Here is a 24,349-nt window from a genome sequence, read left to right on the forward strand (position 1 = left end):
ATATATCCCAAGAGACAGAAAAGTAACACACTCACTCTAAAGATTACACAAAGATAGTTATATAAATACTTCAAATAACTCCTAATTATTTGATACTTTTCATCTGCATCCTTTCTCCATTAACATAAAATATTGAGATTTTTTTCATGGTTTCTTTCACAATTTTACTTCTAGGCCCACCTGAACGAATATTAGGCCACATTCAATACATTCCTAAGTTCCACAGATTTCACATGATAGTTCTCAGTTCCATAACAAGCACTTGAAATCTTTCAAAATATTCTAGGGTCAGAATTATATTTTTAAAATATCTGTAAATTTTCTATTTCAACCTATAATTTAAATATATCAGTTTCATTAATATAAATTTTATATTCGGTGCTATGAAAATACCAATATTCTGTTACTAATGGTCTAGTCAAGAAATAAACTATCTCTTCTTTCATATACATCTAGATCTATGTTTATTCTATATGGGAAATTTTCTACTTACCTAGATTTGTGTAAATATTTTTTATTATCAGCAAATATATTTGATTATTTTATTTTGGAACATTAAAAATGTTAAACAATCTCATTAAATTGTATTTGTCCTGGATCTGGTAACCAGTTAGAGTTTTAGTAACAACAAAGTTTATTTCAATTTGTATTGACCTAAAAGAAAGTCAGTCCAAATCCCACTTTTACTCTAATTTAATTATTATATTAAGTGTTTATTGAGCACTTGCTCTGAGTTAGATACCATGCAGGGTTCTAAGGACACTAAGATGATTAAGGTAAGTATTGCTGCTGTTAAGGGCTTATGTTTGAAAGACAAATTTTAGCATATCCCTGTTAGTCCATTAGACTGAAATTGTTAAGTAATAAATTGCACATCTACATGATTTACTGTAATCTATCATTTTCACATCAATACTTTAATCTTAGAGTTAAAAACTGAATCCTTTCTTTCACTGTTTGTAAACATTAATATTGAAAATATTTATTTCTACAGCTTCCATTTTATGAAGATACCCACCTGGTTGGACGATTTAGACCTGTCAATTTTCCCAACTTTGACTAAAATGGAAAGCACTACTAAGAAACTTATCAAAGAAAGTGAAACACAATCTATAAGGTGAAGGTATTGATGGTGGAGATGACTAAACTCAGTAAACATCCATAAATGTTCTAACATGAAAATTGAGAAAATATTAAAATGATACCTCTATGGCCATATTTGTGTTAGTGACAGTTATCTTCAAATCCACTGAATAATTGCTCATAAAGAGAAAGTGTGACTTTCATGATGTTGTTATTGGTATAAATTGTTATTACCATTACATTTAAAAAACGGCTAGGATAGGGAAACTGTACCACACATATATAGCTGGTAGGAAAGTAAAATGGTACAGACACTCTGGTAAACAATTTAACAAAACTGAACATACAATTAACCCACACCACAGCAATTGCACTCTTGGGCATTTAATCGAGAGAAATGAAAAGGTGTGCTCACACAAAATCCTGTACACAAATATTTATAATGGCCTTATGTGTAACAGCCCAAAGCTGAAATCAGACCAGCTATCCTTCAACAGATTAATGATGATGAAATAGTGATACATACATACTATGAAATACTGCTCAGTAACAAAAAGAAACAAACTATTGAAACAAATGAAAACTTCGATAAATCTCCAGGGAATTATACTAAATGAAAAAAACAAGCCAGTCCCCAAAGGTTATGTGCTATATAGGTCCATTTTGAAATCAGAGATTTTAGAAATGTAGTACAGATCAGTGGTTAGGAACGGGGGTCATGGCAGGATGAAGGAACAGGGAAGAGGTGGATGTGATTATAAAAGGGCAGACTGAGGGTTTCTTGTGGTATTAGAACTGTTCCATATCTTGAGTGTGGTGGCGGATACACAAACCCATAAACAATGAAATTGTATAGAAATTAATATGCAGACACACCACACACACACACATACACACAAGTAAAGCTGGGAAAATGTAAAAAAAGACTGGTAGATTATATCAATACAATTATTTTGGATGTGATAATATTATATTATAGCTTTGAAAATTGTTACCATTGGTGGGAAGTCGAGTAAGCGTAATATTTCTTACAATTGCATGTGAATCTACAATTATTTCAATAAAAAATTCAGTTCAAAAAAGTGGGATTAGAGAGCTGGAACAGCCCCCGATCTCTTTCTCTCTCTCTCCCTCTCTCTCTCTCTCTCTTTCTCTCTCTCTCTCTCTCTCTCTCTCTCACACACACACACACACACACACACACACACACACGGCCCTTTCTGCCTAGAAAGCAGCATATTTATCAGCACTAGATCAACCCCAGCAAGTGGCCTTGAGAATGAAAGCTATACATTAAAGATGGCAAGCAGAAAAATAGAAGTCTTGGTCCCATATGACCCAGGGACTCCACTACATCATCCGTACCCTAACTACTTTTGACTTTATTTTGAATGAGAAAAAAATATACCCCTTTATTTCTATTTAAAAAATTAATAGGATGTGACAAGTGCTGATAAGACAGTGTAGACAGTGTATACCTCTCCTCATTATTTCCTGGCCTCACCTGAAGCCACCCTGTAGAGTGCTGACTCATTAAAAATTCAATTTGTTCCAAAAATGGTGCTCAACAAACTTTAGTATGTGCACATAAAATACACATATATAACACCTTATTATTCTGCAATAACATACATGCTATTTCTCCCACGATCTGATTATTATGTGTAGTCTCTGCAATTGGAGGAAAGTCCGTGCTCTTTGACAGTGAGTTCTAAACCCCTTATCACAAATAATCTCAGGTGATGATTAGTTCTTGTAGTCTGCAATATGTATTGTTTAATTCACTAGTCCCCAAAGCAATCTTTCCAGTAACACTATCATATTTGTCTTATGTCATTCCTTTTTATTTTAATATTCTGAGGTTCTCTTATCCTTGGATTTTTATAATTTTGAATATGCTGCATTTTAAGGCTAGGGTAACAAAGTGTTCCATTTATATGAAAAGACTTTTAAAAATGTGCTTTGGTCAAAATGTATTCTAAATAGTGAGTAGGAAAAAAGAATGAGTGAAGAAAATTAAGTCCCTACTCTACCTTTAGCCAGCTGGGCTCTAATTCAGTGCCATGGGCACAAGCCTCCCTTCAAGCATATTATTTTTCTGAATTGTTTCATAGATAAATGAATAAACCCTAAGACATCTTTCCATTATCTTTAGTCAGAGGTGGTGCTTCAGAACCCATAAGTTTATACCAATTATATAAGAAAAAAGTGACAATACTAAGTAAAAAAGGAAGAGGTGAGAATAATGGAGAAAAAAAGGAAGAAGAATTAAATTTAGTTGTCAGAAACTGGCACATGCATCACATCACATGTATTGTTAAATGTACTCATTTAATCATCACAATAATCATGTGAAGTAGATACCATTTACTGTCCCCATTTCACATATATTGAGAAAAATGTTGAAGTGTGAACCAATTTCTGTCATTTGCATTTCTATGTGTATCCTAGTCCTTTCTCTAAACCAGATTGTTAAGGCATTCCATCCTTACTGCCCTGGATTAAGGTTGTTATGGAAACAGGTTTTTTGAAAAATGTTTTAAGTCCCGGATTTTAAATTTCAAAAGTTTACTTGGATTTACAGAATCCTAAGCTTTCAAGCTTCAGAAACTTAAAGTCTGGAAAACTCATCATAATATTATTTATGCCATGAACAATAGAACTGAAGGAATGTTGATGAAGTAATAGACAGTTTTCACACTTTAAATGATATAACAATTCTCTCAGTAGATAAAGAGATACGAAAAGAAAATGTAGCCTAGATATTCATGAGTTCCCAAGAAGTAGCTCTGCTTTCTACGCCTCCCCAGTGTGTAACAATTCTAGGAAACGAAACCCAAATAGTTTTGGAAAATTATGAATTTCCAAATGTATCAGCGGGTGGCATGTATTTTACACTTTTCTCCACCCAAAGCGGTTTCTGAGCAGTAGAATAGAGATAATTGAATGCCGGTGCATGTTAGTATAAGACAGCCTCACCTGGGAAATTAGGTGAGTTCATCCCATGAACTCTTGGGATGTCGCAGCAAGAAAGAGACAAAAATAGTTAAGAGGGTCCTAATCTTGCATATTCCCTGTGTTCAGAAGCAAGTGAAATCACATTGACGATCTACATGACAGAAGCAAATTGTATGGGAAAATGTGTATATAAGCAGTTGCCAAGGTGATTAGCAGATAACCAAGACCCTATCCCCTCCTCACTCTGGGAATATGACCCTATATGGACCATCCTTGAATGTTAAAACCCCAGGCAAAGGGATACCTCAAAGTTACCAAGGAATTAACAAAATTAATTCACCAGGAATTAACTAAAATTAAGCTTCTGCTTTCACTGAGTTCCATTTATTCTTCTTTTTCTCATTTCTTAGGCAGAAGCTTAAATTATTAAGACATTTTATCTTTAATATTAGCATGTATTGCCATAAATTTTCCTCAAAGCCTTGCTTAAGGTGCATCCCACACATTTTGATATGCTACATTATCATTTTATTCACGTCAAAATACTGTCTAATTTATCTTTGAATTTCTTCTTTCACCCATGGATTATTTGGATGAATGTTATTTAATCTTTAAGTACTTAGGGAATTTCCAGACAACTTTCTCTTACAGATTTGTAGTTTAAACCCTTTCTGGTCAGGGAACATCCTTTGTATGTTGCATAGAGCCATACCTATCACAATATCACATCTACACAGAGATTTAAAGCCCTACCATACAATGCTGTATTTTTTCAGCAGTCATACATATTTTAAATAATGTATAGAATAAAAGTAATCCACTTATAATTTCTTTTGGTCTTTTTACATTACTGAAGCTCCAGATATCCTTGTAATATCATATCTATTCATACTGAAGAACTTCCTTCAGCATTTACTTTAGAATAGGCCTGCTGGAAATTAATTCATGGTTTTTCTTCATCTGAGAAAATCTTATATCACCTCTTTTCTAAAAAAATGTTTCACTAGAGATACAATTATTTTCTTTCAGCATTTTAGAAATTTTTGTTTTGTGGGCTTCATGGTTTCTGACTAAGTCTGCAGTAATTTCAATTACTGTTTGCCTATAAATAATGTGTAATTTTCCCCTGGCTTCTTTCAAGATGGTTTTCTTTCATTAGTTTCAATTATGATGTGTTTGGGAATCATTTTTCTTTGAGTTTATCTTGTTTCAGTTCCACCAAGCATTTTGAATTGGCCTGCGAACAAATTTGGAAAACATTCAGCCACTATTTTTCTATTTTTTTTATCTACCAATTCCTTTGTTTTCTCCTTCTATGATTCCACCGGCACAAATATTAGATCTTTTGATACTGTACTACAGATTCCTGAGTCTGTTTTTTTAAATATTTTTTCTACTCTGTTTTTCAGCAACGATAATTTCTATTGAGTCCATGATTTTTAAATTCATGGACTCTTTCATCTGCCATCTCCATTCTACTTTTGAGCCCACCTAGTGAATTTTTATCATGTATTTTTTAATTCAAATATTGACATTTGATTCTTTTGATAGTTTGTGTGCTGAAAAGGTCTATCTTTTCATTTATTTCAAGAGTGTTTGCATTTTCAATATAGAGCATGATTATGTTAGCTGCCTTTAAATCCTTTATAATTCCAACATCTGGTCCAACTCAGGGTTGACATCTTTTGATTTTTTTCTTTTTTAAGATTTGTTCCCTTTTCATTGTTTTTATATGCCAAATAATTTCAGATGTAACCTGAACATTTTGAATACTGTTGTGGAGTTCTTAGTCTTGTTAAAATCCTCTGGAAAAAAATATTTGGATAGCATGCAGTAAATCCCATTAGACTGACACCAAAAATTCTGTCTTGTCTTCACAGTTAATGATTCCAATGTCAGTTCAGTTTTTAAATTTTGATATGTTTCTTTGGTTCTACCTTGCATCCATGCAACTCAGAGGTCAGTCTTGGTTTGTGCAGTGGTTTATATCATATTTCAGTTCTCAAAGACTTTGCCATGGTGCTTCGCATATATTCTGCACATTCTTAGCTTGACAATGAACACAGTTAATACAAGATTTAGGGGATCTTCTCTTTGGAATTTCCCTCACACTCTCTAATTCCCAACAGATTACTTTTTTTCTGATGTTTCTTGCCTGAAAACTTTCTTACTTCTTAGAGTTTTAGTTATGTGCACTGTTACACAATTCCATGGGATTGAGGCCATCTCCAGGAACATGTAGTCCTGAAAAAGAGAATGTCACACACACTCTTTTGCCACAGGGACCAAGGGAACTTCTGTTTTCTGTTCCTCTGGCCAGAGACAGGTTTTTCCACTGAGGTTTTTAGGCCCCTCTCTGCTGGCACTGCCACCATCACATCAGCAGTGCAGCTCCATGAGCAGGGCTGCCCTCATGCTAGGCTATTAGTGAAAATAGGAGGAAAAAAATAGACATGGTGATCCCTCCACATTCTGCAGGTGTCAAGGAACCCTATTCCTGGTCCTCTGGACAGAAAGAGCTTTTCTTCAAAATTTGTATTGTCTGCTTTCATTGTGCAGTTTCATGACTGAGGCTGCCCTTAGATTAAATCCAGTAGATGAAGGGGACAGGGCAAAGGAAACTCACCCCTTGTGCTGTGTACTTGCAGTTGACATCCATCCTCATTTTCCCTGCTATTGTTTGTTTCTCAGAGTCCTCAGGGAGTTATGTTGTATATTCCTTCCAGAGTTTTTAGTATAATCAGTGGAAGGGATTGTTCATAGTGAGCTTAACCAGCACTGGAACCCTGTGGTAGTTTTCTAGAAAAAAAGACTCATGAGCCCTACCCTGACCCAGAATGTCCATTTTAGCAAGATCCTCAGGTGACTGGTAAGCATGGTAATAGATGAGATGTCCTCAGCTAGATGACAAGAAAAAGATTAAAAAAAAAAACTCTCAGAATCTTACTAACAAGATTCATATAAAGTCCTCCAAGGTTCAAAATGTCAGTTGTAATATACAAACAGACACATATACATTTTTAAGTGAAAACTAATTATTGGCTGAGCGTAGTGGCTCACACCTGTAATCCTAGCACAGGATTAATCCTTGGGAGGCCAAGGTGGATCACCTAAGGTCAGGAGTTCTAGACCAGCCTGGCCAAAAGGTCAAACCCCGTCTCTACTAAAATCACACAAAAAAATGATCCGGGCATGGTGGTGCATGCCTGTAGCCTGAAATGCTTGGGAGGCTGAGGCAGGAGAATCACTTGAACCTAGGAGGCGGAGGTTGCAGTAAGCCGAGATGGTGCCACTGCACTCCAGCCTGGGCAACAGAGCGAGACTCCATCTCGAAAAAATGAAAAGAAAACTGTAATTATCATAATTCATTGGGAAAGGGGATTTAAAGCAAGAAATTGGCCAGGTGCAATGGCTCATGCCTGTAATCCTAGCACTTTGGGAGGCAGAGTCAGATGGATCACCTGAGGTCAGGAGTTCGAGACCAGCTTTGCCAACATGGTGAAAACCCTGTCTCTATTAAATATACAAAAAGTAGCCGGGCGTGATGGTGGGTGCCTGTAATCCCAGCTATTCTGGAGGCTGAGGCAGGAGAACTGCTTGAACCTGGGATCTGAGATCATGCCACTGCACTCCAGCCTGGGCGGCAGAGTGAGACTCTGTCTCCAAAAAAAAAAAGAAATAAGTAAAATCACATGTTATATAGAAATGGTAAATAAAATTACAATACATATACTTGATTATTTGTAAAGGCATAAAAATAATTATTATGTAGCAACATTGAGAAATGTTGATGGTAATAATTTTGATAAAAAACAGCAGAATTGAAAGTTATATTTTAAACCATAACTCTAAAAAATATGCTAGGTATTATATTTTTTAAAATAATCCATTCATTAGGCATGATGAATGGCAAGAGAACTAGAATGGATGAACAGGATGGCAAGAGAACTGAAATCCAAGATAAAATGGTTATAGAAAAGGGAAAATTCTAAGCGAGTCAGGTTATAGTGGACTCCCTAACATCCATTTGCCCTCCTCTTCTCAACAGCCACCCAGTGATTATATTTTTGGAGGTCTCATTTGTTTATATAGACTGGTTAAAATATAGACTCTGAACTCAATCAAAACTCACAAGAAATTGAAGTAGTATAAAACCTAAGATTACTTAATTTATACTGAGAAATAGAACTGTTAAATAGTGCCATCATTGGCAACAGTTCAACCCGTGAATTCTCTCTGGTCAAGGCAGTTAGAAATGCAAATAATTAAAAGGGGTTAAATATTGATTTAAAGAGGTTAAAATAATGGCAAGTATTTAAGGGTTCTCAGGCTATTATGGATATAAATATTTTCCTCAATAATAGGGATAACCCTTCAGGAAACACTAAGTTCCTCAGTTATCAAGACAATATATTATTCTATGGGCACATCCAATATTTATATCTTTAATTCATAGTTCTATGGCTGACCAAAAACTTATTAACACTTCCTATGTTAATTTAAAAAGCTCTTGTTATCAATTGTGAAGCTGTTCAGTCACAAGAAGTTAAAGTTGGAAGGCATAAAAGATCATATATTTCTTAATATTAAATTTCCATTTAACATATACTAATGTATAATTATTTGCTAAACTTTTGTGATAGGACAAAGATCTTTAAGTATGAGTCATTAAGCATGTTGAGCATTGCAAGTGTATAACCCTTCCAAGAAACATTGTCTGTAATTTCCAGTTTCAATTACTTTAAAGTAGAATGGGAAGTTAGTAATTACTTGTAAAGCAATCTAAGTAGTTCAGAATTCGAAGTTCTCTTTTTTTCCCATAGGTCTTTTTAGTAACTCACCCTTATTTTGAGTCTTTGTAATGCACTGAATTTAAATTTTGCACTCATTTTCTCAGTTTATGATATATTTAAATCACATAATTATAAGTGAAACTAGCAAAAAATAGTATGGGAAAAACATAACCAATGCTATGCCTGCAACTCTACTGTATGTGCACAAAGCGCAAATAACTACAGAGCAGATCACTATGAGTGAGCCTGTCCATGCCCTGGGTATCAGTCATTATGTTATACAGAAGAAAGAGAAAGTTAGTGTTACTTCACTAGTGAAGCTCTATTAAAAGAGCTTTTAGTAAGTTTTCAAGCAAGTTACAGTCTGGTCATACAGTGTTATAGCCATTCTGTCACTTTAAAGTGACTTTGGATATCACTGTATTGATTAACTATGTTGATTAAGTTTTAATTTTAGAGAGTGACCTTTTTTATTTGAAAATACTAGGCATTTACAACAAAGTAATGCAAATTAGCTAAAGGGTACTTACTTATAACACCTAATTTTTACATTAGAGCACCATTTATAGTGGAATAGATATATAATTTGTTTATATAAGGACAGAGAAAGTTTAAGAAAAAGTTTTTTCTCGTAGTAGAAAAGTATGCCCCCTCTGCTATCTTATCATGAATTTGTAGAACAATCCTCCTTTACGGTGGAGGTTGCAGTGAGCCGAGATCGCAGCACTGCACTCTAGCCTGAGTGACAGAGTAAGACTCTCAAATAAAAGAAAGGAGGGAAGGAAGGAAGGAAGGAAGGAAGGAAAAGAAAAATCCTCCTTTAATAGGTAGTTCAAGGTGAATGTCATCTTACCCCTGTTCAAATTACTGCTAATTATGAATTACATATTCTAAATTAGTAAGAACAAACAATCAAACTAATTGATTGTGATGGTAGCTTTTACAGAGGAAAAATGAGCAACAACATAGCAAAAATTCTTTCTTGGCCTCAGGTAAACAACAATGACCATGTAAACAGAGAGTGCTTAGAGAACAATGACCCACATCTGATATTCAAACAAACCTTTGATATTAGATTTGAAAAATCTCATCTAATTAGGTCAATTGGGTAGAGCATGGCACTAGTATGACCAGGCTAGGCCTTAGATCCCCATATGTGCCTCTTAGCTTTACCCCATGGCCCTAGATTAAACCCCTAAAACCCTTCAGCCATCTGGCAACTGTAGTTACATCCAGTGAGAACCAATAAGGTTGTTCCTTATTCTCAAAATTGGTCTTTCAACTTCTTAAATTTATTCTCTGAATTTTTCTCAACCTTCCAATTTTCTAACAGCTCCAAAACACTTCAAAAACTCGTAACTGTGAGAATAACTATCACAAATGAATATTTGATTAAAATTAGAAGGAGTGGAACACAAGAGGCTATTGAATAAACCTCAGATAGAAAGGAAGAAAATCAAAATAAAATCAACGTAGAGAGGAGAGACTAATTTACAATTTCCTCCAGTATCTTGACAAAAGAAAAAGACTTGCCAATTACTGCTATTTTTTATATTCTATTCCCCAAATGTTAGGCAGATCTTCTTCAAAATGTGTAATATTTAAATAAGTTAAAAAAATAAAATTATAGAATGGTTATTTCTAATAAATTAGAACAAATATTATATTGTTATATTTTCTTGTAAGTTTTCAAAAATCCTTTAATGTAAATTAATTATAATTATGAGAATAACAATTTCCTTTGATATGTGTACTTGTCTTTCTCCATCCTACTGCTAAAACAGTAAGCTACCTTGTATTCTACTCAAGAGATGAATGGAATATCATGAAGTAAATAATGTTCAAAAATAAAAACATTTAGAGAAAAATCAAAGTAACTTTTATATACATACATATTCCTAATGAGAGTCATTAGTCACTAAATATGTCAAATAATCTGTGAGAGCTTACATCTTTTACTAAATTATAGACCATCTCATCAAAAACCATAGAAATGGCAATACATAAGGTATTAGAGGAAAAGAACATTTAAGCTATTTTCAGCTGTATCCTAAACCACAAATAATCTTGGTCAAATACGCTTGTTAAAAATTGACCTGTTAATTACACACATGTTTTTGGTAAATTTTACATTAAAGAACTATGTATCAGTTCCATTTTACGGTGTAACAAATTACCACAAATTGAATGGCTTACAACTTCTCAAACATTATCTCATTTTCTGTGGGTCAGAAGACTGGCATGTTTTAACTGGGTCCTCTGCTCAGGTTCTCATAAAGCTGAAATCAAGGTGTCAGCCAACTGCATTCTCATTTGGAAACTCCACTAGGGAAAATCCACCTCCAAGTTCCCTCAGGCTGTTGGCAGAATTCATTCCCTTGTGGTTGTAGAACTACAGTCCCCATTATTGTGCTCGTTGTTAGCCAAGAGTGCTCTCAGCATCCAGAGACTGCTCTCAGCTCTTAACCACATGCCCCCATTCCATTTCAGCAAGAGAGAACTTCTGCAACAAGTACATTTTAGGTTTCAAACCACCCTGACTTCCCCTTCTTGGACTAGCCAGGAAAATACTCCCTGCTTTTAAAAGGCTAATGTGATTAAATCAGATCCCCATGAAAGGCCCCCCTTTCTTAAAGTCAGCCTTACCATATAAGATAATAATTATGAGAGTTACGGGGCTCCTCATGTTCACAGATGCTGCCCACACTCAAAGGAGAAGGGATTATACAAGGGTGGGGGTCATCTGAGACTCATCCTAGGATTCTGACTACCACAATGTACAAAACACTGAAGAACCCTTCATGGTAGATAGAGGCATATGGTTATTGCCAGGGTTTGAATGTGTTCCCCGAAGTTCCTGTGTTGGAAACTTAATATCCAATGCAACAATGTTGAGAAGTGGAACCTTCAAGAGGTGATTAGGTCATGAGGGCTCTGTTCTTATTTACTTATTTTTTTTTATTTTTATTTTTTCTTTTGAGATGGAGTCTCACTCTGTCGCCCAGGCTGGAGTGCAGTGGTGCAATCTTGGCTCACTGCAACCTCCGCCTCCCGGCTTCAAGCGATTCTCCTACCTCAGCTTCCTGAGTAGCTGGGACTACAGGCACGCGCCGCCACCCCCAGCTAATTTTTGTATTTTTAGTAGAGCCGGGGTTTCACCACGTTGGGCAGGATGATCTCGATCTCTTGACCTTGTGATCTGCCCGCCTCGGCCTCCCAAAGTGCTGGGATTACAGGCATGAGCCACTGCGCATGGCCTCTGTTCTTATGAATGAATTAATGTCATGATCTCTGGAGTGAGTTCCTAATAAAATAATGCATTTAGACCCTTTCCCTTCTCTTTCACAAAAGGGCTCCCTTCTATTTTCTGACATGGGATGAGGCAGCAAGAAGGCTTCTTGGACTTCCCAACCCTCAGAACTGTAAGAAATAAATCCTCATTCTTTATAAATTAACCATTCTGTTATAACAACACAAAATGGACTAAGACAGGTATAAAATCAAAGAAGTATAAGCAAGAAAAAATGGGGTAAAATTTAGAATATTGCATTCAAGCATGAACCTAATGTTTTGAGAAGCATTTGAAACATTCATTTTACTTTTAAAAGGTCCATATTTCAATAAGTACTCCATATAGAATTCTCCACTTGAGTTTTTAGTAGGATTTCTCCAATGGGAAATCTTTGTAGTTGTGAATGTACTAATAACTAAGAGGTCAACAATTATTCCTCCTTAGTTTCCCTCTACATATAAAAATATTTTATTACAAGATGACAGAAAGTATTTTAGCTGAGTGTAAAGTCTTAAATTCAATGTTCTCTGAGAGGCAATATGGTGTTATGGATTAGAATAAGGTATTCAAATTGGTATGTGTGCACTCAGGCAGTGCATAAGATAACCTATTGAGGTGAAGAAGGAAATGTTAAAACTTGGATTTATATATATTTTAATCTCAGCCCAATATATCTGTACTTTTAAATATAGTTTATAATGGGTTAAGTATTGGTACAGTGTTATATAGCTGTAGTTTATAAAAGTGTATATAATGGGGGAATTTTTTTTAGCAATTGAGTTACGTTATCATTAGAATTTGGAAACCAGTGATTTAAAGCAAGGGCCTTAGAATCCAAATGGTTTCTTGTCCCAAGCTGTGTGATTTTTAGAAATTCACCTTAATGTAAACCATAATCTTCACATAAGTATAATAAAAAGTGTTAATACCATAGGACTATTGTGAAGATTAAAGGGACTTTTTGTTTCAAATTATTATTATTAGTAGGGGGATCCTCAAAAAATTAGAACTACCATATGATCCAGCAAACCTGCTTCTGTGTACATATCCAGAAAAATTGAAAGTAGGGTTTTGAGGAGATATCTGCCCACTCGTGTTCATAGCGGCACTACTCACAATAAAAGAAGTACAAGCAATCCAAATGGCCATCAACTAATGAATGGACAAACAAAATGGCATACACCTACAATGGAATATTATTCAGCCTTTAAAAGGAGGAAAATCTTGTCACATATAATTATAACATGGATGAATCTTAAAGACATTATGCTAGTAAAATGAGTCAGTTATAAAAAGACAAATTCTGTATGATTCCACTTATATGAGGCATCTAAAGTAGTTCAATTCATATAATCAGAAACTAAAATGGCACTTCACCAGGTGACGGAGAGAAAGGAAAAAGGGTAACTGTTGAATAATATAGTTTCTGTTATGCAAGATGAAAAAGCTCTGGAGATCTGTTGCAAGACAATGTGAATATACTTAACACTACTTAAGTCTACAATGTAAAATGATTAATATGGTAACTTTTATGTTGTGTGTTTTTTATCACAATTAAAACACATAGTTGGATGGATGGACAGTTGGACAGATAGATATAGATGTAGATAAAACTAAAAAGCTCTTGTGTGGTGGTAAATAAGAAGCTGTTGTATAATGTCCCATTATGTGGTGTCAGATTGGGAAGTGATTTTTATTTATTCCATTAATACTGAACATCAAAATGCATCACCCATTATGCCAGGTACTGGAGATTAAATCTTTCTTCAAAATAGTTTTGTGGAAATTTAACAAATTATCAAGCAATAGGCATATTTTATTATATGGTGAGAATCTGATGGCTTCAAGAAATATTAGTTTAGTAGAATCAGCCAACAGTTGAACATTGACTATAAGAGGGAGAAATCAAGGCTGCCATACAAATTTCACCTTGTATGGGTAAGTAAAGTTGTGCTGCTATCCATGGAGAGAGGGAATAAGAAAAAGATGTGTCAGTTCGGAGGACCTCGGATGGGAAAATGGAAGGAAGAAAAATGTGTTTCTAGACATACTTAATTTGAGATACTTTGGGATATCTTGGTGGAAACACCCAATAGAAAATCCAAAATACAGCTGACCCTTGAACAACCTGGGGTTAGGTGTACTGACACCCTCTGCAGCTGAAAACCTGCATATAATTTTGCTCCCCCAAAACTTAACTACTAATAGTCTACTGTTGACTGCAAGCCTTAGCCAAAAGGTAGTCTATTAAGCCATAAATAGACTAGTGCCTGCATAGATTTTAAGCATTCATGGCATATATTTTTCTTAGATTTTTTATATTTCTAGATTATGCAGTTTATCTGAGAGTTTTTTCAAATTGTTATAAATTTCCAAAAATTTTCCAAATACTTATTGAAAACAATCCACATACAAGTGGACCCAGGCAATCCTGACCTGTGTTGTTCAAGGATCAACTGTACAGATTTAGACTTCAGAAGATATACAGTATGTCACCAGAACACAGGCCTAACTGAAGTCATAAACAGGGGCACAGTTACGCAGGACAAAATATAGAGTTATACAAGAAATTCAAATATATCTTAGCAAAATAATTTAATTTCAAGGATAAAGAAGTAAACAGTTCATGAAATTTGGGAAAATCAATTTGCCTTAGAATTTTACAGAGCACACACAATATCTATAATGTTCTGAGAGAAAAAGTAAAATACAGAATCTGCATCTGGTTAGTTGTCCTTCAAGGATAAAGGTAAAAGACAAATACTCTCAATTGTATATAAAATTCAAAGAATAGGGAGCATGGACCTACTTTAGGAAAAAAATGATAAACTGTAATTAGAGTCAATCAAATCAAGGAATTCAGAGGTAAAGGAAACCAGATAACAAAACAGATAATAAACATTTAAATAGGAAAATAATGTTTAAAATGAAATTATATAATTTAACATTAATATCAACAACCCTAACACAAACATAATTATAATATAATGAATATAATAAATTATAATATATAATAAGTATAATATAATAAGTGAAATGAAATGTAAACCAGGATCTAAGAAACAAGGAGGTGGGAAGAAGTGAAAATATGCTTCTCATTTATCATTAGAGAAAGTCAATAATACTTATAAAATGGAAATTTGTAATTGGTAAAATAAGTGTAATTCAACATCCTAAAGTTTTTCTTAATCTTTTCCATTAACTTCAGGAATAAATATCTTTGAGAAGAAACATTTATCTATTAGCAATTCATTAAATTTTATGTATTTCTTCTTTTGTCGCATTGACAATCTTATATTTTCTTATTCTTACTTAAATTAGCATATCATCATCATCCTAGTTTTAGAAAATTATTTCTGCCTGTCCATATGCAGCTATCAGTCATTTTATCGACTCTTCTTTTGGCATATATTTCTAGAGAGGAATCTAGAATGACGTTCCTAATTAGCTTACGGTAATTATATTTTGATAGGACATTTGGTATGACTTTTTCTTTATTTCTTTCCTTTTCATTTAACTTTTTTAAAAAACTGAGACAGTATCACTTTTACAATAACAGTCATTTTTTCTTCCAAAAATGGAGTAGGTAGAATAAATCTTAATAATACATATGTACATAAATACATACAAGTATACCTTGTATTTCTTTCTTTTTTTTTATTTTTATTTTTTTTGAGATGGAGTCTCACTCTGTTGCCCAGGCTGGAGTGCAATGGTGCGATCTCGGCTCACTGCAACCTCTGCCTCCCGGGTTCAAGCAATTCTCCTGCCTCAGCCTCCCGAGTAGCTGGGACTACAAGGGCACACGGCCACACCCAGCTAAATTTTTGTATTTTAGTAAAGATGGGGTTTCACTGTGTTGCCCAGGCTGGTCTCAAACTCCTGAGCTCAGGCAATCCGCCTGCCTCAGCCTCCCAGAATGCTAGGATTACAGGCATGAGACACCGCGCTTGACCTTGTATTTTAGCTCCGTGTTGCAATGTGATTTTGAGTTCATAAAATATACCTAATTATAATTACATCGTGATTTTCATGTTCTATGAATCATATTTTAAGCAACTTTTTTTTTAGCATTTACTATGTGCCCGGCATTTGCTACATATACCACATGCTTGTGTGTACGTGTGTGTATATGTATGTGTATATATGTGTGCATATGCATATATAGTATATGTTAGTATACATTACATACACTACTAACTATGTCTAACTAGTAAGACTAGTATTAATAGTAACATTTTACAAGAGGAAACTGCATCTTTAGTTAAACTTTAGCCGACTCAGAACTCCAGTAAACGTCAGAGCCAGGATTTAAACTGTGCTCTAAAATCAACACTCTTCTCACTATGCCATGTTTCTTGCCATCTATGCTATCCATGAAGTTTGTTTTATCTTGTTATATAAAGATTGTAAAAATGAATATAACCTAAAACATAGTAGATTCACATTAATCTTTCCCAGTTAGACCAAAAAAAAAAAAAAAAACAAAAAACAAAGAGTGAAAGTCTTAGCAAACACAACAGCTATTAGGAAAAGGTCTTTATAGACTTGACACAAAATTAAAGTCCTTGAAAGTTCTCCTGCCATATGCCTGTATTTTCTACTTCATCATTCCTCCGTCTTATGCAGTGAGTCTAGAGAGTAAACCCGTAGGGAGCAGGATCCCAGCAAACTAAGGAAGATTACAGAAGAAATATATACGAGTGCCAAATCGTGCCCCATCTCCCTATTGTGGCTACTAATAGGACAAGGAAGAACCAACGGAAAAATAAAAAACTGGTATCTCAAGAAATAAGTGTGGGATAGTCTTCATACAGGAACAGGGTCATATTTCCTCTTTATATTCAGAGGAAATCTCCTGCCCCTTAATACTCAAGCCAGAATGGCCTTTACTACTGGTCCCCACTGTTCCCTGCGAGCTGATCTATGCTGGGGACTTGTCATAGATGATTTATTCTTCACAACTCCACAAAGAATCACTAAGTCAGCTAATAAGCCACATTGCTGATATTCATTCTTGGGATCTATTTGACCCCCAAATCCTATGCTACAGGATCTCCCAAAGTACTTTAATGAAAAGAAAAATGCATGGGCTATCAACAGCAATGTCCACTATAGAAGCAAAAATGTGCTTCCATCTCAGTGACCACTATGATGATTTGTCTTTGTGTCATAGATACAAAGTATCATGATAAATAACTGGGTCTGTAGCAGATTCCAGATCAAGGCCTAATATAGGTGCCTTAGGCATAAAGTTAGGCCAGGTGGAAAGGTATACAGGACTCCTCATGGGGTATTATTTCTTTCACTCTGATGTAGCATAAAGGATTTATGACCAAAACCACAGTCAGAAAAATAACAAAAACAGTTACTGTTTATGAGTCAGTCCATGAATATTCATTATAATCACTGTACAGTAATCAATTAGTAGTATGCACAGCAAGAACAATATGAAATCTGAGGCTACAGATTGCAGAACTGAATAAATCATCATTTGTAAATGGCACAACTAAAGATAATGCATTTTCCTTTCTGGATGGAAATTCATTTAAGACCTGTATTGGAATAAATATAAGAAAGAAATATATATAAGAAAGGCATAATTTAGACCTTTGTGTCTGTTCCTACAAATATAGGTTAAGAAAAATATTACATATTTTGATTATACAGTTTCAATATTCATATTCATTACTTTCTTTGCTTGATACTGAAAGACAAAAACATGGGCTTACCAAATTCCTAATGTTTTATACAATGCAGTGGACTTTTTAAAAAGAGCGTTTAATAAATTTTCTCCTTTTCTAAGTTTACTATTCACAATATCAAATGGTATAATGTGTTCTGGTAGTTTAAACTGCAAGTGTGAAGTTTCCACTAATTGTTGCCAGAAAACGTTAATCAGGATCAAAAGCTTCTAAAAACAAACTACACTGGAACTACCAAATGTGTAAAACAGAGTTACCATAGTTAAGTGAATTTAAAACTATCGCTGCTTAAAAGTTGGATGTAATCAATGTCAACCATTTGCTATATCGTTTTCGGAACTGTTTTAAGTCATTCATCATTTCATTCTTCTAAATTTCTGACACTTTTAATGAAAGAATGTATAAAAATAACAGTGGTACTATCTAAAAAGCAGATGGGTTGCTCAACAAACTGCATATGCGCGTGCGCGTGCGTGTGCAGTGCAGGCGGGCTCGCAAAAGCACAGGTCCCACACCAGACCTAAAATGGCTGAGTTGCCGGATGTTGTTGCTTGGTGACCAAACAGTATCTACTCCATCAAAAAGCAGTCTAAACATCAGTGACAGATATGTCCCCTCAGGTTTAGACATGACCAGGACAAATATTAAAGGACATATTTATCCTTTCCAGTAGTCAATATTTTTATTTTAAGTCAGTTGTAACTTGCTCGATTTTATCATCAGTTAAGTTTAGGCTTTAGGGGGAAGAGTAGTTGGAAAGCTATATTTCTTTTGGGAAAATAAGAGTAGAACCAAGCTTCTTTAACTATGAGACTTAAAGATAGTCTTGTTTCAATTAAGTCTATGTGGTATGTCTACTCTGTTCTAGTATAACCTCCCAGGTGCCATCAGTCTCTCTTTCTTTCATTAAACTAAAGTAGATAATTAGCCTCAGCCTGTCCTCTCCCCTTTTCTCTTTCCCTTTTCGCAGTAGTAATGATGCCTAATTATCAGTAGCAGTGGATTACTGCAACATCAGGAGCAAAGCATCTCTTACTGACAGCAAAGCCAGCCGCGAACCCTCAAACCTCAAGCAGCTAAGAATGATTCTTAGTCTGCACGAAAATACCATTCAAATACAGTATTTTATTTTGATCAATATATGCCTTGGAATTAAGAGAAAATATATTTTTGTCTTCTTGGTGACTGTACTCCTACCATCGGAAAGAAAAATCAATGTATCGTTAAGGAAGGAATAATTTGAGATGTAGGGAAACACATGATAAAAGGGGATCCTTTATTTTTTAACTCATTGAAATGATGATTGGCTGTCTCTCAGAGAAGGAGGAGCCTATAATTCTATGTCGGGAGCAGTATAAAAATTTTATAAAGAGCAATAGACGAGTTCATAAATTAAAAACCTCTTCAATATTTCAAAACAGGCTTGAATGAAAAGCAGAGCTCTTAAATACTATATGAGAACCATTATCTAACAATCACCTGATGAATTATATTCTCTCCCATAAATATATGGAATCTTTACTGAATAGAGAAACACGTGTTACTTTAATATTATCCCTGAAGTTGTCACTCTATACTAGATGTCTTAGCAGTAATTCTTTAGCTATTCTGCATAAATTTTTGACTGAAAATAGTGGTATATGAATGTGTGAATGCTAGTTTGAATAACTGACATTTATGATGATCTTAGTATCTCTAAAATTGTTAGAAATTTATGTTATTTAAAATAGTCAATCCTTTAAAAGGACACATATGTTAACACATATAGTGGGTGTAGTCAAATCCATATGAGTATAAACTCATTGTACCAATATCCACGTGAAGCTATCTGACAGTTAGAGGGACCTAAGTTTAACATAAAAGGAATGAAAAATAAACTTCCCAACTAACAGTGTTTCTTTAAAACATACATGATATTATGAAATAATACCTTAAGCAAAGATATCTTAAATGATTTTATCCATTCAGTTAGCTCAGTTTTGTCCAAAGGAAAACGCATGTTTATGTTTTGAATTCTAACAATAAATTATTTTTCCACATCATTTATTGATATTATTCCCAATACAAATTAATCAAAGCACTTCATTCTGTATATCAGATTTCTGGCTCATCCAGATGTAAATAAACCTCAGTTCTAATTCATGCCAATCTAGTCCTCATTATTTAGGAAAGCCAGACAATAATCTCACCATTGTCTTTAGTAGTGCCACATGCTAAAGGAGAAGACACCTTTATAGGTCCATCTCTTAGAAATCTCCCAACAATAGTACATTGTTAAAAAAAAAAAAAAAAAAAACAACCACCACAGAACTTTTATGTGTGTTTCCATTTCACTTTTATTTTTGGTTCCCAATTTCTATATAAATTCTAAAATAAATATACATCCTTCAAACAACTATTTCTAATTAATCTCAGGAAACCATAAACTGATTTCCAAACCTAAAAGACCCTTCCAAATAATGCTTTAAAAAATAACTTTTCATGCACATATTTTCAATTCAACATAATATACCTCCATTAGAGATAGAATAGCTTTCAAAGAGTCTCCTTTCTAGCATCCTCCAGGAATACTGCACCAGGAAACAGTTGCCAGTACAGGAGGGGGGAAAGGAAGAAATGCTCAAGAAACCCCAAAGCGAGGCAAAAATACAAAGGATGCCAGATAGCCTCCCCCATCCCTACTCCAGGCGAGTACCCACCGTGGCATGATGCAGAAAGGTCTCCTGCATCAGATGTGCCATCCTACTTGTAGCCCACAGTTCCCATCTTCTTGTGAAGGAAATCGACGCTGCTGCGGCTCCCCAGCCCCACTGGCTTCTGCAGCGTGAGGCTGAGATGCATTGGGCTCTCAATGCCAGTGCCTCGCGGCGCCTGGGCTAGAGCTTTGTGGCCATGAGACTAGAGCCACCCCAGAAAAAGGAACAAATACACACACCATTCGATAGCGCCTAAACCCATCTTTCTTTGTTGTTCATCTTCTAGCTGCGGCTTTATTTGTGGAAGAGGGAAGTGAGGAAGGGAATGGGGGGGCGGGGAGGAGGAATCTCCAGGACCTTATCTACAATCTCAACAGTCGCGGCAACGATCTCTGGGAGTGATCGAGGCATTCGGGCTGCCCCGTGCCTCCCGGGCAGCGATCTAACGATAAAACCTGACAGTGTCCTGGGGAAAACCCCACATCCACCGCTAGCGCTACATTCGGGCTTTATGCCAATAAGGAGACACTGTAGACTATCGATCAGACTCGTCTGCTCTCAGAGCGTGCGGCCGGGCTTCCAGCCTGGCCTTTATGCGCGGTGGCGGCGGTGGGACACGCGCCAGGCGCCCAGAGAAGGACATGGGACAATGGCCCAGCCCGAGGACGCCAGACGCCGCCGCCCGACCCGGGGAAGGAAGCTCCTGCAGCCGGTCCGGGAACCCGAGGCGGGGAGGGAGGCCAGCTCTGGAGGTGCGCTGCCGCTTTAAAATAAAGGACCACAAAGACTGTACAGTGGGGAAAACGCGCCTGGCTAATGCGAGTGGGGACGACTTGGGGAGGGGGTTGAGGAAGGTAGGGGGCACACGAGCCAACGGCGGCTCACGGCTCCCCCTCTCTCCCGCCTCTCTCCTTCCTCCCTCCCCGCCGGGCTGCTCCGGCAGACAAATAACAGAGGAAGGCGAGTCACTCACCGTGGTCTTGACAGGCACGTAGAGCACTTGCTTGGCGCCGCCGCCTCCCCCGCGGACCTCGTCCGGCTGGCCCAGCTGGAAGCCCTTCGATTTGACCCAGAATTTAAATTTGGCGTTGTCCGTGGAGCTCGACTCGGAGCCATTGAGGAGCTGGACGATCCGTTCGTATTTTTTACGGGTCACCGTCTTGGTCTTGCCTGAGTCCCCGTAAGTCCTGAGGCACCAGTCCTGGAACTGGCGGTACATGTCGCGCTCGCTCTCCATGTTCCCCGCGCCCGGCCGCTGGCCGGATGCTCCCAGCGCACTTCGCACCTGTTCACCCTGGGCTCATGAAAAATGCAGCCCCGGCCACGTTGCAGGGATGCGAGGTCCCGGCCGCCGCGGGAGCCTGCTTTGGGTGGGGGAAGGGATGGGAAGAGGGGAGGAGGGTCCGGTTGGGCACCAGCAATCAATGCCCCGTGCTACCAAGTCTGGTCCATTCGTAATTGCAACGGCTGTCTCGGACGTTTTTCCTGTTCCCTTAGCGGTCGGTCTCTTTAATATTTTGTGACCAGGACCATCCCAACACCATTCTGGCCCAGAGGAGCTGGGTTTTGAATAATTAAAATCCCATTCCTTGGTTTATTAAAAATCCCAATATTGAATTGGGGTGGTCCCTAGACGCCTCGCCCCCAGGCTGCGTCCGGGGCTGGGCAGGTGGAGCGCAGCGCCGCCTCCCCGCGCGCGCCCCAGAAGCTTCCCCAGCCACTGGCCCCGTGGTCCAGGAGTGAGGGCTGCGCCTCTCCCGAAAGCAGCCGCCCGCCCAGCGCCTTTGAGCCCCGAAGGGCACACGGGTCCCGGATCTCTCCTTCCTCCTGGGTCCTGCTTTGACCTTCCCCACGACGGGTGTTAAGGGACTAGAAAGAGAAAGTTCTTACCTGTCATGTTTTTAAACCTATCAAATTCTGTTTTACAGAATTTTTTATCAAGATATTTTTAAAAACGGTTTAAAATGTCATTTCTTCAGATGCATTTTGAATAAATTCCAGCCCTGTATGTAGATTCTACGAGTTAAGTCCCAGAAATTAGCAAAGCATTGATGGAGATTTGGCCATAGTTCTACAGGATAGATTGTAGTGCCCCAAACAGATATCCGTTCCAGGGGGATGTGGGTAACCGAAGGCAGGCCGCTGGCGGCGGGTATCCCGAATAATGATGGGACCCCCAGACAGGACTCCTCTGGTTTCTGCTGAACAAGACATATAAGTAAGTTTAGGATACAGATGCTTGAAACCCTTTGCACGAAATTAAAATATATACAGAAAGATCATTTTCCCCTTGCTTGGTCACAGTTTGCAGTTCACACGGGAGGTTTCAGTTGTCTATTTTCCCCCTGCCACGTCATGGACACCCCCTCCACTGCTCTGAGTAGCCAAATATGAGTTCCTCTGGACTATTTTTCCAAGCAGATGAAGTCAGCAGTTGCTCCATTCAGGACTTCCATCCATTTGTTTCCAGAGCTGGAAATAGGGGAGTTCCCATCCTCCTCGCGCGGTGGCTGCGGCCGCTCCTCTTTATTCTACTCTCACCCGAGGCCCGCGCCCGTCCCGGGGAGCGGCTCTGCCAGGAAAACGGCCCGACCAGTGCCCGGCGCCTGGGCTGCGTCCGAGCCCACCTTCTTCCCTCGTCGTCGTCTCCCAGACTAAATCCCGGAAAGGGAAAGCGGGATGTTTGCGCCCACCGCGCTGTAGCTGGTCCTGACACTTGCAAAATGGTCAGTGGCTCCTGCTCGGCCAGGCTGAGTGTGTGCGTGTGTGTGAGCAAGGGAGCGAGGGTGTGCGGTGTGCAGGGGGTGCGCTGTGTGTGCGCGCGTCTCCGGGAAGGTCTCGCGGCGGCTGGAGCCGGGACTGACAGCCCGGGCGGAGCGCAGGCAGCTCCACACACTAAACCTCTCGCCTCTCCCCTCACCCCCACCCCTCCCACTCCCCTCTCCTCCCCCCACCCTCCCCGGCCCCTTCCAAGCTCTCTGATTGGCCAATGGGACAAAAGTTTCTGTGGAGACGGCTGGGCGCTGACGTCACGGGCAGAATTGTCCCATTTAGGGATCCCGGGGGCAGTGCGCATGCTGCAGGCTGCAGGTTAGAGGCAGAAGGAGGTAGCAGCGGGCCCGGCGGCAGCCAGGTGGCAGAAAGGAGCACGCAGCATCCAGGTGGGGGGACGACTCCAGCAGGGTTTCCATGGAGATTCCTCTGGGTCTAGCCTAAAAACAGCAGATCAGCTGACACCATTAGCTCAGGACCTAATTACTGCTTATTGGAGCAACAAATGAGGGAAAGGGCCAGCTGCAAAGGAAGAGTTTTTATCCCCCCACCCCATTCCCCCATCTCCTTTCTCCCCCTCTCTCCATCCCTCTTGAGTCCCGGGTGAATTCTCATTAACTTGCAAGATTCCTGCAACAACAGCTCCCCTTCTCCAGAGGCCACCCCGACTGCTTTTATTCTTTTATTTCCTTCTTTTGTATTAAAAAGAAATGCTAAAATAAATCAGTTGTTGAGTCCTTGAATTTTTGTTCAATACGTATTAGACCATAGAGCTCAGAGAAGACACTGTCCAATGAAGTCACAAGTGAATCTAATACAAGGGACTCAGGGGAAAAATATCACTTTCAATTTATTGAGGTGAATCTTTAGATATTTCACATTAAAAAATCTTAGTATCTTAAATACATAAATATTTGAAACACGCAATTGGACAGAAGATATCCTGAACCACCCTTCTAGTGGGGTATACTTCACAGGAGCAACTCTGTTAAGTTTCCCTTTGTGGCATCAGAGCTCAATTTAGTTAGATATTGGTCATGTGTTTCCTGG

General features: G+C 37.8%; 1 protein-coding gene across 9 annotated transcripts in view; it reads right to left on the reverse strand.

Annotated features, from left to right (window-relative positions):
• The window catches only part of NOL4 (nucleolar protein 4), a 384,666-nt gene extending 361,208 nt beyond the window's left edge, over positions 1-23,458 (reverse strand). For 2 of the 9 annotated variants that reach the window (XM_019014260.4, XM_055368023.2), the window contains exon 1: positions 21,501-23,453. In XM_019014260.4, the coding sequence (XP_018869805.3) occupies positions 21,501-21,764 (264 nt within the window). In that variant the 5' untranslated portion in view covers positions 21,765-23,453. Of the gene's footprint in view, positions 1-20,530; positions 21,063-21,500 lie in introns of those variants that run through there. The other 7 variants (XM_031003772.3, XM_019014261.4, XM_055368016.2 and 4 more) reach the window with 6 other exon arrangements.
• Between the last annotated feature and the right edge of the window lie 891 nt (positions 23,459-24,349).

Source organism: Gorilla gorilla, chromosome 17 (genome assembly GCF_029281585.2).
Source record: "Gorilla gorilla gorilla isolate KB3781 chromosome 17, NHGRI_mGorGor1-v2.1_pri, whole genome shotgun sequence".
NCBI classification, from domain to species: domain Eukaryota; kingdom Metazoa; phylum Chordata; class Mammalia; order Primates; family Hominidae; genus Gorilla; species Gorilla gorilla.